The sequence below is a fragment of the Centroberyx affinis genome, unplaced genomic scaffold (assembly GCF_046629955.1).
Source record: "Centroberyx affinis isolate AG114_WGS23_722 - 3 ecotype Tasmania unplaced genomic scaffold, CSIRO-AGI_Caff_v1 ptg000431l_1, whole genome shotgun sequence".
NCBI lineage: Eukaryota > Metazoa > Chordata > Actinopteri > Beryciformes > Berycidae > Centroberyx > Centroberyx affinis.
In genome coordinates, this window is record NW_027279095.1 from 479,232 (window position 1) to 494,826 (window position 15,595).

General features: G+C 43.8%; 1 protein-coding gene across 1 annotated transcript in view; it reads right to left on the reverse strand.

Moving 5' to 3' along the window:
• The window catches only part of mthfd1l (methylenetetrahydrofolate dehydrogenase (NADP+ dependent) 1 like), a 45,464-nt gene that overhangs the window by 17,607 nt on the left and 12,262 nt on the right, over positions 1–15,595 (reverse strand). Inside the window, exons 16-21 of the mRNA XM_071516778.1 lie at positions 15,033–15,135; positions 13,258–13,334; positions 11,378–11,518; positions 10,038–10,106; positions 5,529–5,640; positions 220–359 (exon numbers count right to left, since the gene is read on the reverse strand). Of these exons, the coding sequence (XP_071372879.1) occupies positions 220–359; positions 5,529–5,640; positions 10,038–10,106; positions 11,378–11,518; positions 13,258–13,334; positions 15,033–15,135 (642 nt within the window). The remainder of the gene's footprint in view (positions 1–219; positions 360–5,528; positions 5,641–10,037; positions 10,107–11,377; positions 11,519–13,257; positions 13,335–15,032; positions 15,136–15,595) is intronic.

Below are 15,595 nucleotides of genomic sequence, written 5' to 3' on the forward strand. Positions count from 1 at the left end.
TGGGATAATAAAACACAGCAACATATCAAACATTCATAAAAGCTTTCTGATAAAAGATTGTTTTAAGAACAGATTTCCAGATCCCAAGAGAAGAGGGTGTATCCCAACTTGGTTTTTTTTGTATTGTATCTGCCGAAGTGCCTTTCAAACAAGGCACCAGAAACCAACTATTACATGGGATTGGGATGTGTGGGTAAAAACAATAACTTGTTAACTTACATTTGGGCCTCCGCCATGCATCTTTAGCGCTCGGACCGTAGAAACCAGCACCACTACATCGGGCCTCAGGCCTGAAGCTCGACATTTGATGTTGAAGAACTTCTCCATCCCGATGTCTGCCCCGAAACCTGCTTCAGTCACTGTGAAGCAACAGAATTCATACTATAATTTCATTTCTTGAGCGGATTTGAAGATTCCAGTCGTGCAGGGTTCGATATAATGTATGCACATAGTGGCTGGGCAGAGTTGAGAAGGTTGGGTGAGGTGGAGCCCCCCAACAAGTTCATAGTCTTTGACATAAATCATGTTTATTTCATATGTTGATGAATAAACCAGTCATCTATCGATATTTATTACTTCCATCTATCTACCTGTTAGTAACGCACCATATTTGACCATGTTTGACCTCGACCAGTAACATCAATATTATATGCACACGAGTTCGGTCAGACATCCTCATGGGATTAAGAGCTGAGTCCTACTGTCTTTCTCTCTGTCTGTACAGTAAAGCTGTATTGAGTTATGGGTTCACTGTGAGGTATCTCAAGGACGACCGAGGGCCTCTGATATGGTCGGCCCTAGACCCGGGCCTCTTGAACAGGCTCCAAACAAAGCAAATAGTCCACCTGGAATGACAGGCTTGTTAAGATAAGGTTTCCTGTTGCTGCACTTGTGTGTGTGTGTGTGTGTGTGTGTGTGTGTGTGTGTGTGTGTGTGTGTGTGTGTGTGTGTGTGTGTGCATGCATGACACCATTGCACTAAAGCACTTCCTGATGGGTCCCAACTAGAGCACAAAGACTGACAGCAAAGAGCCAAAACTAGACTAACACCATACTGCTGCTATCAGGTGAAAACCTTTTAACTCCAATTTTGTGTTTACCTTTTCTTTTTGTACACCAATTAAATCTTTACACAGTAATTCTCATGACCCTAATAAGGCTGCTCTTCTTCTTCGTCTTGATTCCTAAAATGTTGAGTTTTTGGAGATACAATGGTTCCACAACTTAACAATGGCAACGTAGAGAACAGCTGAACTACATCACATTTGCACTTGTTGTGTAGAGCAAAACCGAGAAAAAGACAGGGTGTGAACAAACAAGAACGAGAGCAACAAGGACAGAGAGAGAGAGAGAGAGAGAGAGACCAATTATATAAGAGGAACTAAAGAATTTTCAGGGGGAAAGAGAGAGAGTGAGGCTTGTTTTGTTATCTGATGAAATGAGATATGCAAGGTTTGATGCAGTGATGCAAGCTTTTCAACTAACAGCAGCGATGTGAAAAACGGGCGCGGGTCAGCGCAGAGATGACCTCAGCATCATTCTAATAAAGAGCTATTAGCCTAAATGGTATATCCCAGTAGGACGTCCGCTGCTGCTCCTGCTGGGGAGCGGGCCAGAGCTCCACTCACTAAAACCCAACCCAGCTTTTCCTGGACAGTCCAGCAGGGACGTTTCAACTAGTCAAAGGTGGCGTTCCTGTCAGAGGAGTAATCGTGTGTGTTGTTGAACATAAATCAGCCCAACCCACTCCTCCTGTCACCTTCAACTATATTTCATGTGTGTGCAGCCTGCATGTACAGCACAGTGACCAACAGCTGACCCTCTTAACCTTTAATCTATTTAAAAGGAATATAATTAAATGCTACCAGGAAGCATGTCAGGAAACATATCAAATTAATGTGATTACCCCTGTGCATATGATTTGTGTGTGTGTGTACCCATCCATTTTAGAGTACAATTTATTGTCAGTCATGGTTACAGGAATCATTTGTATCAATTTCTCTAGGATGGATTTTTTTTTCCGCTTGGCTTTCATTGGTTGCTAAAAAAAAATAAAAAAAATAAAAAATCGGCAATCGCTCTATCTGCTCTAAACCAATCAAAGTAGTACAAATAAATTCAGAGAATCCGCAATCCCAAAAAACATCTACTTTGAAACTCAGAGAGACAACAGATTGAAAACATTCATTGTTTGGCCACAGGAGATGGGTGCATGGAAGAGTAATTCACTGTTGCTTACAGTGTGATACTGACACTTGATAAAGCACATCTCTCTCTGTAGCTGTGTGGTGACTGTTTTGTGGGAAAAGGAGCGAATTGCCACGAAGAAATGCATCACTCTGCTTTTGTGAATTACATCACAGTTGCACTAGTTATGCAGAGACCCAAGCAAAGAAAAAGATGGGGGTGCAAGAGTATGAGAGCGAGAGAGAGGGGGAGGAAGAGAGGGGAAAGGAGAGAAAGAAAGAGCATAATTAAATTAGAAGGACTAAAGAATTTTCTGGGAAAAAGACCAAGAGGAGGACAGTGAAAGAAAGAGAAAGAGAGCGTAATTGCATTAGAAAGATTTAACAGTTTCTGGGAATGTGAGTGACAATATTGACGTTAAGCAGACACATTGTGGTTTTGGGGGCCTTGGCTGCATAATCTCCATCTTAACATGTCGCCTTTTTATCAGTGAAGAGCAACAAATCAAGCCTGAGGTATGAGCCCAAGAATGTAACCAGACTTTGGTTGGCCACAGAAAGCTGACTGGAGTGTAGTGTTTCTAGTTAACATCACACTTGAACTTTGGCTCGCAATACTGAACCAGCTTGCCAACAAAAATCACATTCTTAGGTACAGTATTTATGGGTAATGTAATATTTGATCTCCCACACAGGCAGTATATACATAACACACATATTTACGAATATAGTGTGACAAAACAAGAAAGCGAAAAGGATATTCAGGAGGAAAAGAGCAAAAACAACAAAGGTAGTGAGTGTTTAACAGCAGTGAGAAGCACGAGCCTTTCATCAGCATGTGACGCCAAGAAGGAGCCTGGACCCAGAGGCTGTCATGAGGAAACAGTTGCGAGTTTCCTGTTCTGTGTGACGACCTTGAACTGTCCAGAGAGCGAGGGGGAGGTCTGCGCTGTTGTGAATAGTTGAGTCGGGCTGAAGCGAGAAGAGAGCTGGACGGTGTTACTACCAGTCAAAGCATTGGTATCAGCGCCACTGCCAACAACAACACTAACACACAAGGCTGCAAAGTAGGCCAGATCAACGCTATATAGCTTCTTCTCCCATCCTTCCCCTGCTATCATTGTTTTCCAAAATCTGGCCATGTTGAATTTTGGAGGTGTAATTCTCATCTAAAGCGCTGTTCCTACCATACTAATGGAGCATTTGCAGTCGTATTATTGCGGTTGCATGCGTAAAAAGTGCTGATTCCGATCTACTAACTTGTGCGCACAAGCATTTTGCATGTGGAAATGGGGTTAGACACCTGGCCAGAGACTGTTATTTACTGTGTTTGACCCAGTTGTATTTTGAGTAGTGGCAATGGCAGGTCACTCCCATCAATTTACTAAACCAAAACACACATAATTGCGCATGGTATTCAACGGCCAGAGGAAGCACATCCTAACTTCTCACCCTGAGAAAGCCATGGCTGCTGTATTATTTGTTCAAAGGCACAACAGGCTCTCTTTCAAATGTCAGAGGATGAGTTTAAAAGATTGAGATTAAAAGAAATTATAGATTGCCAAATCATATTTACCTTTAATAATAATAATAATATTAATAATAATATTTATATTATTTTATCACTGCTTGATGAAATAAAAAACAACATGGAACCTCGGTCTAGAGGAGCCCTACCATAGCCACACTGACAAAACCTCTGGCAGCCCATCATCTCCCGGCCTCTAGCTCATTTCAGTGACCATTCCTCTAAAAACCCGAATGTTTTTTTTGTCTAGTCGGGGGAGGTTCTGCGGTGTGGGAAATCTTACAGTAAGTCTGTATCGAGGGGGGGGGGTCCGAGTCTACAGGAATCCCTCACATCTGGCATGTGGAATGCGTTCCTACTGGGTGACTGGGACCAGCACCCCCCCATCCCCCCTCACCCCCAACCATTTTAAACCCAGAGCCAGATTCCACAGTGACTTGAAACCCCCCATATTAATACTGAGTGTGATGAAGCAGGGCCATGAGTATGTTCATACACATCCACACTGCTCTTATTGAAGAGAGTTCACAAAGAGTTTATTTACTTCCTTTTCCACAGGAGACGAGCTTCAAGAGAGACTGTAAATCTGTACGTATATTAATTGAAGGAACTACGAAGTGGTTACTTCAATTGACAAAGACTTCAAGCAGAGTTTTACTCTGTGATCAAAACCTTGATCATGCAAAAAAAAGATAAATCGTGCACTGCCATTCATTTTGTTAACTTCACTATGTTGTTTTTACTCTTTAAAAGCAGGCAAACAGAGAGGGGAGCTGAGGGGAAGGAGTGGGAGAGTGAATTGGGGGGGGGGGGGGGTAATCATGCATCCCAGCTGCCTAAGGAGGAAGAGGAGGGAGGGTGAGTTCTTGGCATACCTGAGAGTCAGGTAACAAACACACAGACGGGGAGGGGAGGGTACGAGACGGACAGATGGAAGGAAAGACAAGGGGGGCGTCGAGGGGGGGTTTGAGTATTAACACACACAAATACGTGCACACACGCACGTGTACACGCCTCCCTATTTCTCCTCTCCAGTGTTGTGAAACCCAATTCTCAGCACATGCTGCCTACCCATTTGCCCGGCTCAGAGGTGACGGCCGTTGTGTACATGTGGTGTGTGTCCAGAGAGACAATCGTTCCCTTTTACCCAATATTGCTCTCACCCATAAATGCATGCACTCACATACACACACACATAAACATAGGGCCAGAGAGATTTGCACGTACTTCAAACACACCTGACAAGCCCCACCAAGCCCCCCCAAACACGCACACACATATACACATTCCAAAAATTTTTCAGCAGCCAAAGTGAATGAAGAGAGAGAAAGAGAGCGGCGGGACAGATAGACAGATAAAGATGGAAATACTCGGTATGCTTTGACATTGATGGGATTAGCTTGGTTTACTCTAAAGCATTCCAGAGGCTCTTAAGATTATTGATCTGCTTCCTTCCTCTCTCTCTCTCTTTTTTTTACGCAATCTTTCCACCAGTTTCCTAGAAAGTTACGCATGACCAGGAGGCCAAGCTGCATGTTTGACAGCCAGAAGTAGGTAGAGGAGAGCCAGAAGGTGAATGTAGGCCAAAGGTTCTGGCAGGAGGGAAGTGAGACACAGTTCACGGCTGGACTAAATTGTAAGTTATAGTTTAACCCAGCCCGCTAAGGAAGCCTAGGCCTCGCATTCCTCCACATCTGGGACGCCAAGACTCAACATTTCGCAAGCGCATCTGGCCGTCTTCTCCAAAGGTTGTATGTGTGTGCATCTGCCTCGGTTCGTGTGTCCGCTTTGTATGCATGGGTCGTGCTCTCTTACCCACAAAGCCGTCCCGTCCGACCAGCTTCAAAGCCAGCTTGTCTGCCAGCACCGAGGAGTTGCCGTGGGCGATGTTGGCGAAGGGCCCGGCATGGACAAACACTGGCGTACCCTGCAACAATTAGAAGGGCACACAAACATGCAGGAGGAGTTGAGAAAACACTCTTACCCACAGCGACTCAGCCGACCAAGTACAAATAAAGCCTAAGCAGTCCTTTCACACTAACTCGCATTCTGGAGTTTCAACATCTTTAAGTCAAACGGCCAGGATAAATATTCAAGAGTGGATGCACTTTGGCTGGCAGTGTGTTTGTCTAAACACTAGGTACAAGTTAAGAAGTACCGAGTGGCATGCCAGCTGGACTGTGGGTCAGGCATCCTTCCCCTGCTGATTTGGATTACTTTCTACCGGCTGGACGTACACTATAGGATCTCTTCAAGTGCAAGTTCCTGTCAGCGGCACACAGCCAGGCCGGTGGAATTTGTTTCAGGTGAAAATTGCTACACAACACAATAAACTTTTGTACAAACATGAACATAAACACAACAAAAAGACAGTACAAAGTGCAACAGTGCTCAGTAAACACAAATCAAATAAGTGTGAAAGGTCCCATTATTGTTTAAAAAATGGCACTAGAAGAAAGTAAATGAAAAAGCAATGGTATGAATTTCACCTTGATTTTCTAAAATTGTGTCCAATGGCATACTAATGGCTTATCTGGTTAAACTCGCTGCTGGCTTCCTTAGAGCAGACCTATCCTGAAAAGTTTGCTGTCAACAGTAGTGAATGGCAACCTTGGTTCTCAATTGACTCAAAGAAATTGTGTAGCATGCATCCAGCTTAAACAAAGCAAGACGTCACAGAATATGGCTGCCAAAAGGAAAGGTCAACTCCTCAAGAGGACAATTCTTTCACTGTTCTCACGATAGACTTTAAGAGGGACACTGCAATGGCAAAAATGGGCAAGAAGAAAACGGGGGAAAGCTGAATTTACCCATTGTTAAACTGCATGAGAATACTTGAGACTGAGAGGAAGGAGGAAGGATGGGAAGTCCATGCATGATTTTCTAAGCTTTTGTTTATACACCTCTCCCTTGGCTTGCATAAATAGCCTCCCCTATGAGTAGTAAATCAGCAATTTAACAAGACTCTGACAAACGCTGTCCATTGTCTATTTGTCTATGTAAACTAGTAGTTTAAAAGGCAACGACATCACAGGCACACACACACGAAAGAGACCCTTGGAGTATTGGCACCAAGATGACCAGTACAATCAAATGAAAAACATCCTTTCAGTACTGCTATCCATTCAATACCATGTTCCTTTCTCCATTCCAATGGAAAGTCAACATACGTCATATATTAGGTAGATTTCCATGTGTGTTTGCAACTCCTGAACTTTTACTTGACCCAGTTCACATCTGTCACTGTTTCCGCATCCCTACATGGGAAAAGTAAATCAAGCGGTCACCACAGGCTGATGAAAGAGGAAATGAATGACAAGGTGAGAGTGTCACCTCTTCATGCGGTGGATAAGAGGGGAGGAAGAGAGGATTATGAGGACTCGGGGGGGGGGGGGGGGGGGGGGACAGGAAAATGGAGATCATTTCATTGTTTCCTCTTCTTGCGCATCCCCTCCTCGTTTTATACCCCACACTACACCAGCTGTTGACCAGTGCTAAACTGAACTAATTGGTTTTTAATTACGTGAGCGTTTTAGCAAAACAGCACAAAAGTTAAAGCAAGTTAAAGCAAAGTTACAGCACAAAATGACCACAATATATCTGCAGGGGACTGATAGGGAAGGTGATCAACTCACTGACTCAACAATTACATCACCAGGTGCTGAGATTTCTAGTTTTCAAAACTCCTTTTCCAGTCACTCATACGTGGAACAAAAAATCCCCCCTGTGTGTGTTTGTGCAGCCTATCACTCATCAGCTACAGTCACATCTGTGGAAACAACAGAGCTGTCTTCACTGGCCCGTCATTACTGCCAAGCTGAAGACATTACTCATAGTGTACATGAGGACACACATGCACGAATGTGCTGTGCCACACTCCGACAACTAGACCTGACTATCTCACAGACCTCCAGTCTTCTACGGTTGGCCACTGAGCAGCTTCACTGGAGGGGTTGACTGTAACTTGCTCCTGCGCTTCAACAGTAGTAAGGGTTGGGACAGTGTTACTCTTTTTACTTTCCAGGTCTAGATTTTCAGGCAGTCCAGAGAGTCAAACCTGTGATCTTTGAGTCACATGCCTGACTGTCTATGCTATAGGTTACTGCCACTCCCCAGGCAGGATGCATGTGGCCAGGTCTGTGGATTTCCACGTAGACAGGATGCGTAGAAAACACACAGAATCATTGAGGCCTGCTTAACAGACACGTACACAGGGAGCGGGTTTGACAACTATCCCGTTTCCTCCTGTACTGCATCTCCACCAGACCCTGCCCCATCTGAAACAACACATGAATGCATGTCCCCCCACACACACACACACACACATCCTTCAATCATATACAAACTCACGTGTGTGTGTGTGCTCGTATACACACACACAATCACAACCACAGAGGGCACAGGGGGTCCAGCTAGATGGAAAATTCTCATGGAGCCCTGAGGCCTGGTCGGTCCCGATACGAGTCTCCCGGCCAGAATCACAGGAAAACCACACAGGAAAAGGTTTCACAAAACAGGACCGCAATGTTTCCTCCCAAAACCTAGAAAGTAACCAAATCTCTGCTGCCTGCAACACTTTACTCCCTCTTCCCCCTTGAAAACACCCAATCTGGGTCAGTCTGTGTTTGGTTCCCCCACCCAATGGCCATGTAATCAGCCCCCATTCACAACTAACAAGCAAATGAAAAATAGCCCCAGAACAAATGACAAGAAAAAAAAAAAGAAATCCTCTTTAATCTACAGCCAGAAGTAGAAGCCATCGTCAGAAAGAACATGCTTCTAACTGCTAACATCACACACAACAGCTTGAATGATTTAAATGAATCCAACAGAAAAAGACATTAAAGTTGTGCGGTGAACTATGAACCCTTAAACCCAATCCAGTGTTTCAGACACTTTAGCCTGCATGTACAGAGTCCCACACTCTGCCCTGACGACAGGCCAAGGACACAGTGACCAGATAAGTAATGTTGCATTACTGTTTCAAGATAGAAGTCTCCATTTCAAGGAGAGACAGTGAAGGAGACCACGGTTTCATAGCTCATTATTAAACTTAAAGAAATACATTGAGCTTTTGGGAGACTTACCTGTTAGGGGAAGTGAACATAGACACCAAAATCATCCATGTGCATCCATATGTATGTACAGGACATACCATAAAAAACAGTAACAACTTTTTATTACTTACTTTGGATAATGCTAGTCGCCCACCGCTCAACATAATGTATGCTCAAGTGCATAGAACACTAAAGCAAATGATCTAACAGGGACACATTGATGATTTTCACGTCTTTGTTCTCATCACTTCACATGTAAGTTGACCAACAGTCCAGTATTCAAAAAACTTGCCGTGTTCCTTTAAGTAGGCTCTTGCTCTACTACAGCAAGGAAGACCAAGACCAGATGTGCAGTTTGTTATCAGTTTAATCAATCCATCAAACCTCAATCTCTACCGCCCCTCCATTCCTCCATCCATCACCTTGGGGGCTGGGCGTTTTCTTCTTACACAGGGCTAGCTTAGGGTCACATCTGTGTGTGTGTGTGTGTGTGCGTGTGTGTGAGTGAGTGTGCATGTGTGCAAGTACTGTATGTGTGCATGTGCGTCTACATGTGGATCCATCCTCGTGGTAATGCCTCAATAGCAAAATGAAAGCCAGATGTTGTGAGAGGCAGAGTTAAGGTATGGGCCGTCACACCCATACTGAACTGATTCCTTAAGACAGTCGCTACAGCGTCTGAGCCCTGAGACGGCCCGAGAGTCTGAGAGCTCCACCTGTCCTCAGCATACTGCTAAACTGCTATTAAGATAAAGAGCCGTGGGAGGAAAAGGTCCATCGATCATCCTTTCTTAAAAGCTCTCCCTAGAGCATACTTTCTCTGGCTGCAGAGATAGGGTGAGGTCTAGTTCACATTTGGGTAAATGCAGTTTCCCTTTGGACTGCTAACCTATTTGGCCTAGAAGATGTTCATCAGAATATACTTAGTTCAGCAGGAAAATGACAGGGAGTGCAAGGATTTTAGTGTGCATTCTCTTCTATATCTGCAGTACCCTAGCAAAGTTTTGGCTATGTGAGAGGTAGTCATTCCACAGAACTTACAGCAGAGGGGAACACAGAAAAATGAAAAAAAAAAAAAAAATGTGACTGCCAACTATAGTTGAGGACCTTTGTAATTACTTTCTTCAACAGTCCAGCTGTTCAGCTCAGGTTGGATCAGCACTGTGTTCTGAACGGTTTAACGATTCATCCTACACTGGACGGTAATTAATTTAGAGCACATTGGAATAATGTCACTGTGAGAGGACTAAGGCCAGTAGTGACTCACCTCAAGGGTCTGCATGAGCGTGGGCTTGATGGCATCTTTCATTAACACTGCCAGCGCTCCACTCACACCCTGAGAGAGGGGGAGAAAGAAAGGCAGTAGTTGGTGGGGGCAAGAGCAGGTTATTAGTTCTGAGATGAGTCCAAAACGTTAAACTTTAATACCCACAGTAACTGTATTAATGAATCCTACAAGATAAAATGTCTAGACCATCTGCAGTTCTCCCTCCCTCATGTCTGACCATCACATATAAGAGTATGCTTCCTCCCCAAAATATGCCCTGTCAGCCATCTGGTCACACCCACACACATACATATACATACAGTCACACACCATATTCCCATCTGGGCCAGCTCAGATGCTCAGAGGGGTGGTGATGTTTTCGCATCCTGACTAATCAGAAAGACTAATGTAACTTTATAGGGGATCCTCCTTTACGGTTCTGAAACAACACAGGCCGCAGTCATCTGTGGGAAACCAGAGCCAGCTGACCCTAAGGCTGGAGCTGGTGAGAGGTGTGAAAACTCTGCTTAACATCTATAATGGCAGGTTACACCTAGATGAGGCGTGTTGATTTGGAGGTGGAAGTGGTATGTTAGCGTGTTTGGGACAAGTGGGACCTGGGAAGTCTAGCCTGCAAGCTAGAAGGATAATTGCAGGGAGGACAGTGTGGTCACCAGAGATTGAAAGCGGGCAATGAGGAGTCACACAGCTTATGTTTCACCCATAAACAAACACACACAAGATCTGTCCTACTCAACGACTGTGTTGTGTTTACCTTCTCTTAATTTAATTGCATTTTTGTGTCTTTTATTGCACTGTGAAACTCCTTGTTTTGTTAAAAACAATAGATTTGAGTTAATATGATGTTGTGGCCAGTTCAACCTCTTATGACGATTCCCTCCCTAGATTGGAAAATGCCCAATTCCCACATTATGCACAGACTATGACAAAATGTTTTGTGGAAACCTCCTTCCAGGTAGGCTGAGATGCGCATAACACACCTAACCTTCACATTTGGGAAACCATCTAAATTAAAAGCAAACATGTATCTACAGAAAAGAGACGACAACTGGATAATCCTATTCCTCAATCTGCCTGAATGTTAACACTGCCAGCTACCATGAATGGAACAGCACAACTAGATTACCCAGACTGAGACGGACAAAAGATAGCTCAGCCTTCACATGAAATGGACTCACCATTTTTTTTTATCAAAAGGAGAATGCATGGTGAGATGTACTGATGATTATACCATAACCTCACTGTGAGACTGTCAGGGTTGAATCCCCACTCCCCCCCGCCCCGTCCCCAGAATGAAAAGACCACACAGAAACACACACCAGGTCCTCTGCGGTGACAGGCTGCCCCGAGCGGCTGGTTCCCACCACCATGCGTGCCAGTCTGTTCTTCATGTCCCCCAGGCCGTCCGCCAGAGCCAGGATGGCCATGATCTCGCTGGCCACCGCAATGTCGAACCCAGTCTGGAGTGAGGAAAAACAAAAATACTACACATTACATATCACCAGGGTCAGAAATTCAAAGTTTTTGTTCACTGGTCACAGTGGCTGGTGGATTAAGTAGAGCCTCTGTACAGTCCTACTAAGAAGAGGATTGTGGGAATTAACAAGATTTAATAAGTGACGACATTTGTGTGCATGTGCTGTAACATATATACACATAAGTGATGTATAAATGACCTCATGGCATTTATTTTCCAAACCAGGTTATCCAATAATAAGAATATTGTTGTTACACTAGAAACATGCTATCAATATCACATTCTGTAAACCAAGAGAGGACAGATGAGGAGTGTGAGCGTGTATGTGTGTATGTGAGTGAGTGAGTGAGTGAGTGAGTGAGTGAGAGTGTGTGATATTGTGACAGTGAGAGGTGATAACAGAAACCACTTGCGTTTACACAGAAACACGGGTCCATTGACGAGTAACACACACCCTACAAACCCAAAACATTTGGACGGATGCTGATGGCCGAGTCCAACCCTTTTCCTTCAAAGCAGTGAATCATAAACGGCACATTCCTGAATACACAATGCATACACACACACGCGGAAAGAGGTACAGATGGGAGTCTTGTTCCAAGTAGGCATGTGTTTCACGGACATGGCCTTGTTTTGGACAGATGACTTTGGAGAAACAATAGAGAGTGGGGTCTGTTTCTCTTGTTTTTGTTGTAACTTTCTGTGTTGATTTGTGTCAAAGAGAGAGAGAGAAGAGAGAAAGAGAAAGAGTGAGAGTCAGTAGAGTGAAGAGTATGGAAACAAAGGAATTTCCAGTCCACGTAAAAAAAAAAAAGAAACATAACACAAACCACACCAATCCACCAAGGAACACAACATTTCTATTCCCACTCCCAGTGATAATTCCCTGAGGGGCTATAGTGTATCTAGCACCGGGGCAAGGAGGAGGAGAGAGGAATGGAGAAGAAGCAGAATGGATGGAGGTAAATGTAAGCATATGCAGAACTAACTCAGAGGCTGTTCCAGGAGTGTGTGTGTGTGTCTCTTTGCGTGTGTGTGTGTGTGTGTGTGTGCGCGTGCGTGCGTGTAGGGGGGTCATTTTCCTCCCTCTTTAAACATTTGCTTTCACTTAGGCCCGCTCGCTTCCCATTGAGGTGAAGTGTTTATTTGCAGGATTTCATTTAGCTGTCATTACTACTGACATATGGGTGAAATACCGCCGGGCTTAATTGTGGACAGGGGAAGCAGGAATGGAGGGCTGTGTGTGTGAGCATGAGAGAGTGAAAGAGTGAGTTACTGTGTGTAAGCTAAAAACACAAGCATTTGATGCCACTTCAACAACACACTGTATTATTGCAAAGGTTTTCACCCATGTTAATAACATCAGAGGTGACCGTCAGTTTGATTTCAAGCTCAACAGGCTGTAAAGGCCTGGCACGGAATAATTAATGGGCTGAGACAGGTAAAGTTCTGTTTTCCACCAGCTAAGCCCATGCAGTGAAATCACTGTGCAGTGACAACATCGTTTGCCATATGACTGAATTGTAAAATATTTGTAATGACCATTGGAATGTAATACATTCTAAATGGTGGAGTCCTTTGTCCAAAGCAGTTTAGAGTGCCTTAAAAATAAAATACACATAAAAATACACAAAGCCGATAGCTGAGAAAACAAAACAAAAAAGAAATTACAGAGGAATCATGCTTGTGAAGGCACGGATGCTGCTGATATAAACTACATACCTCTCTCATCTGTCCTTTTTCAGTGCTTGCCTGTCCTACTGTGATCTTCCTCAAGAAACGGTCGTTGGTGTCAAGAACTGAAAAACAAGGAGGACATAAGTAAATTCACTTCCATGACCAGCACCATTTCTCACAGCATCTCCAACTAAACACGCATGAAAACAGCCAATTGATATCATAGGCCAGACAGACAAACACATTATAACATACCTGACCTCGTACCTCAAAGACACACACACACACAGAGGATTGATGTATTTACAGTCTGATTCTGACAGGTTGTAAAAATCCACTTCCACACATGTTGTAAAACAGATACAGCAGCACATGTACAGGCCTGTGAGTGATTGTGACACACACACACACACACACACACACACACACACACACACACAGAACGAATGTGCACAAAGCCAATAACTGACAACTGATCTTTATCTCTTATTGTGAGTAGGTGTTGACACACTGGAAGTGCTTATGGTATTAGGATTTGCTACTTTGCAGTTTCATAACTCAGCAGTTGGCCTATTCCCTGATAATCTTGGCTCGGAGTTGGTTATTCTGTAGCTGTGCTTCGATTACAATCCATCAGGACCTCAGGAAACCACAGGGGTAAAACATTGTCCTGATGTTGGTTGGATGTAACGAACAGAAAGGGAAAAACGTGGGTTGTTTCGCGCTTAAATGAAAACAGACTGATTCTTAGAATATACATACATAAGAGGCTCACATAAACCCACACACACATGAGTGCACACACACACACACACACACACACACACACACACACTCACGCAGAGTTAGGTGGTAAATCTGTTTTTAATCTCCAGGGTTCCTCTCTTAAATATGCCCTCTGGAGCCATTTCGGTAAATACCCCATCAGTCATAGCAACACCCCAGCTGGCTGTTCTCACTGACAACTTAAAAACAACAGTTTCCATTGGGGTACCCATCCCCACCCCACCACACCCACATTCATCAACCCCAAAGGGGCCGGACGGAGCAGGAGTCAATTCCCAATGACGAGAGTCTCAATGTCCTGTGATGCATTCAAATTTTAGAACTAATCAAGCAAATTCACTCTGACAAAAGGAAATATAACATAATATAATGAGGAAATCTTAATTTAAGATTCCATGTGTTATTCCTATGGCATGACACGACCCAATTGAAAAATTGATTCAAAATAAAAGGATAAACATCTGAGAACCACGAGTCTAATCTTTGAATAATAGCTGTCTCATCAGCTCCACTGAGAAAGAAATCAGAGGCCGACTTTGTAGACTCATGGGATGAGTTTCAGCCAAATGAGATTTGTGTGATAGTACTGCTATTAATTTTGAACAAGAATATGCATCCTTGTTTGCAGAGAATCATACTGGGTGCTCTGTATCAACTTTCCCCATTTCATTCTCAATGGAACTGCACATTAGTACAAATGGAATCAAACATAAGATATGGAAACTATTTTAAAATGATAAATCTAGTTTTAGAGATCATCTCTCTCAAAACATATCTCACAAAATGATGCACCTTAAACAGAAAAGATGTAAAGGGAATAGAAGAATGACAAGAAGCAGATATGAATCCTACTGAACATATCACAGATGGACAAACTCTCCTTCCTCGTTTTGGGCTATGGGAGATGCTAGTACATTTGAATACTGAAATTTAGTCGGATTACCCCTCAGTATTCGTCAGCCAGCATGGATGTCGCAGATGGCAATCAGGGATGAGGGACAGAGAGAAACCCAGTACTTCCAGTGACTCCTTACCTCTCTGCCAGGTGACTTTGGAGGGGTCAAGGTCGAGGCGGACGAAGGCGTTGACCTCCTGGGGCGTGAGAGATCCGGGGTCTGTTTTACCGATGCCTAGCCGCTGGAAACAGAGAGAGAGAGAGATAAAGGAGAGAAAGACGGGACCAGTGGTTCCTGTGTACGTGTTTTGGAGCTGTGAGGGTGAGACGTTATTTTTGGCTTTGTCTGTCCCCATTTTGGTCCTGGTTATGGCACTACTGCAGCATGCAACACTAAAACTATTTCAGTACTTTATTGTGATAATTTAATAAATTATTTTGATATTTTATTTGGATAAAAAGCACCATTTCCCAGACACTTGACCAGTATTTGCTTGAGCTAAATTATAATGTTTCCTTAACATTTCATTTTCTCCAGCAGCGATGGTTCATTTCTTGCTGTGGTGTGCCACAGTTGGACATACAATATCAAACAACCAGTTACAAGAAATGGCTACTAACTGACCACGCATGATATGGCCAATCAACTCCCAGTCATGTTCAACAGGTTCACTGGGAGTGCGCTGTATATAAACACACGCG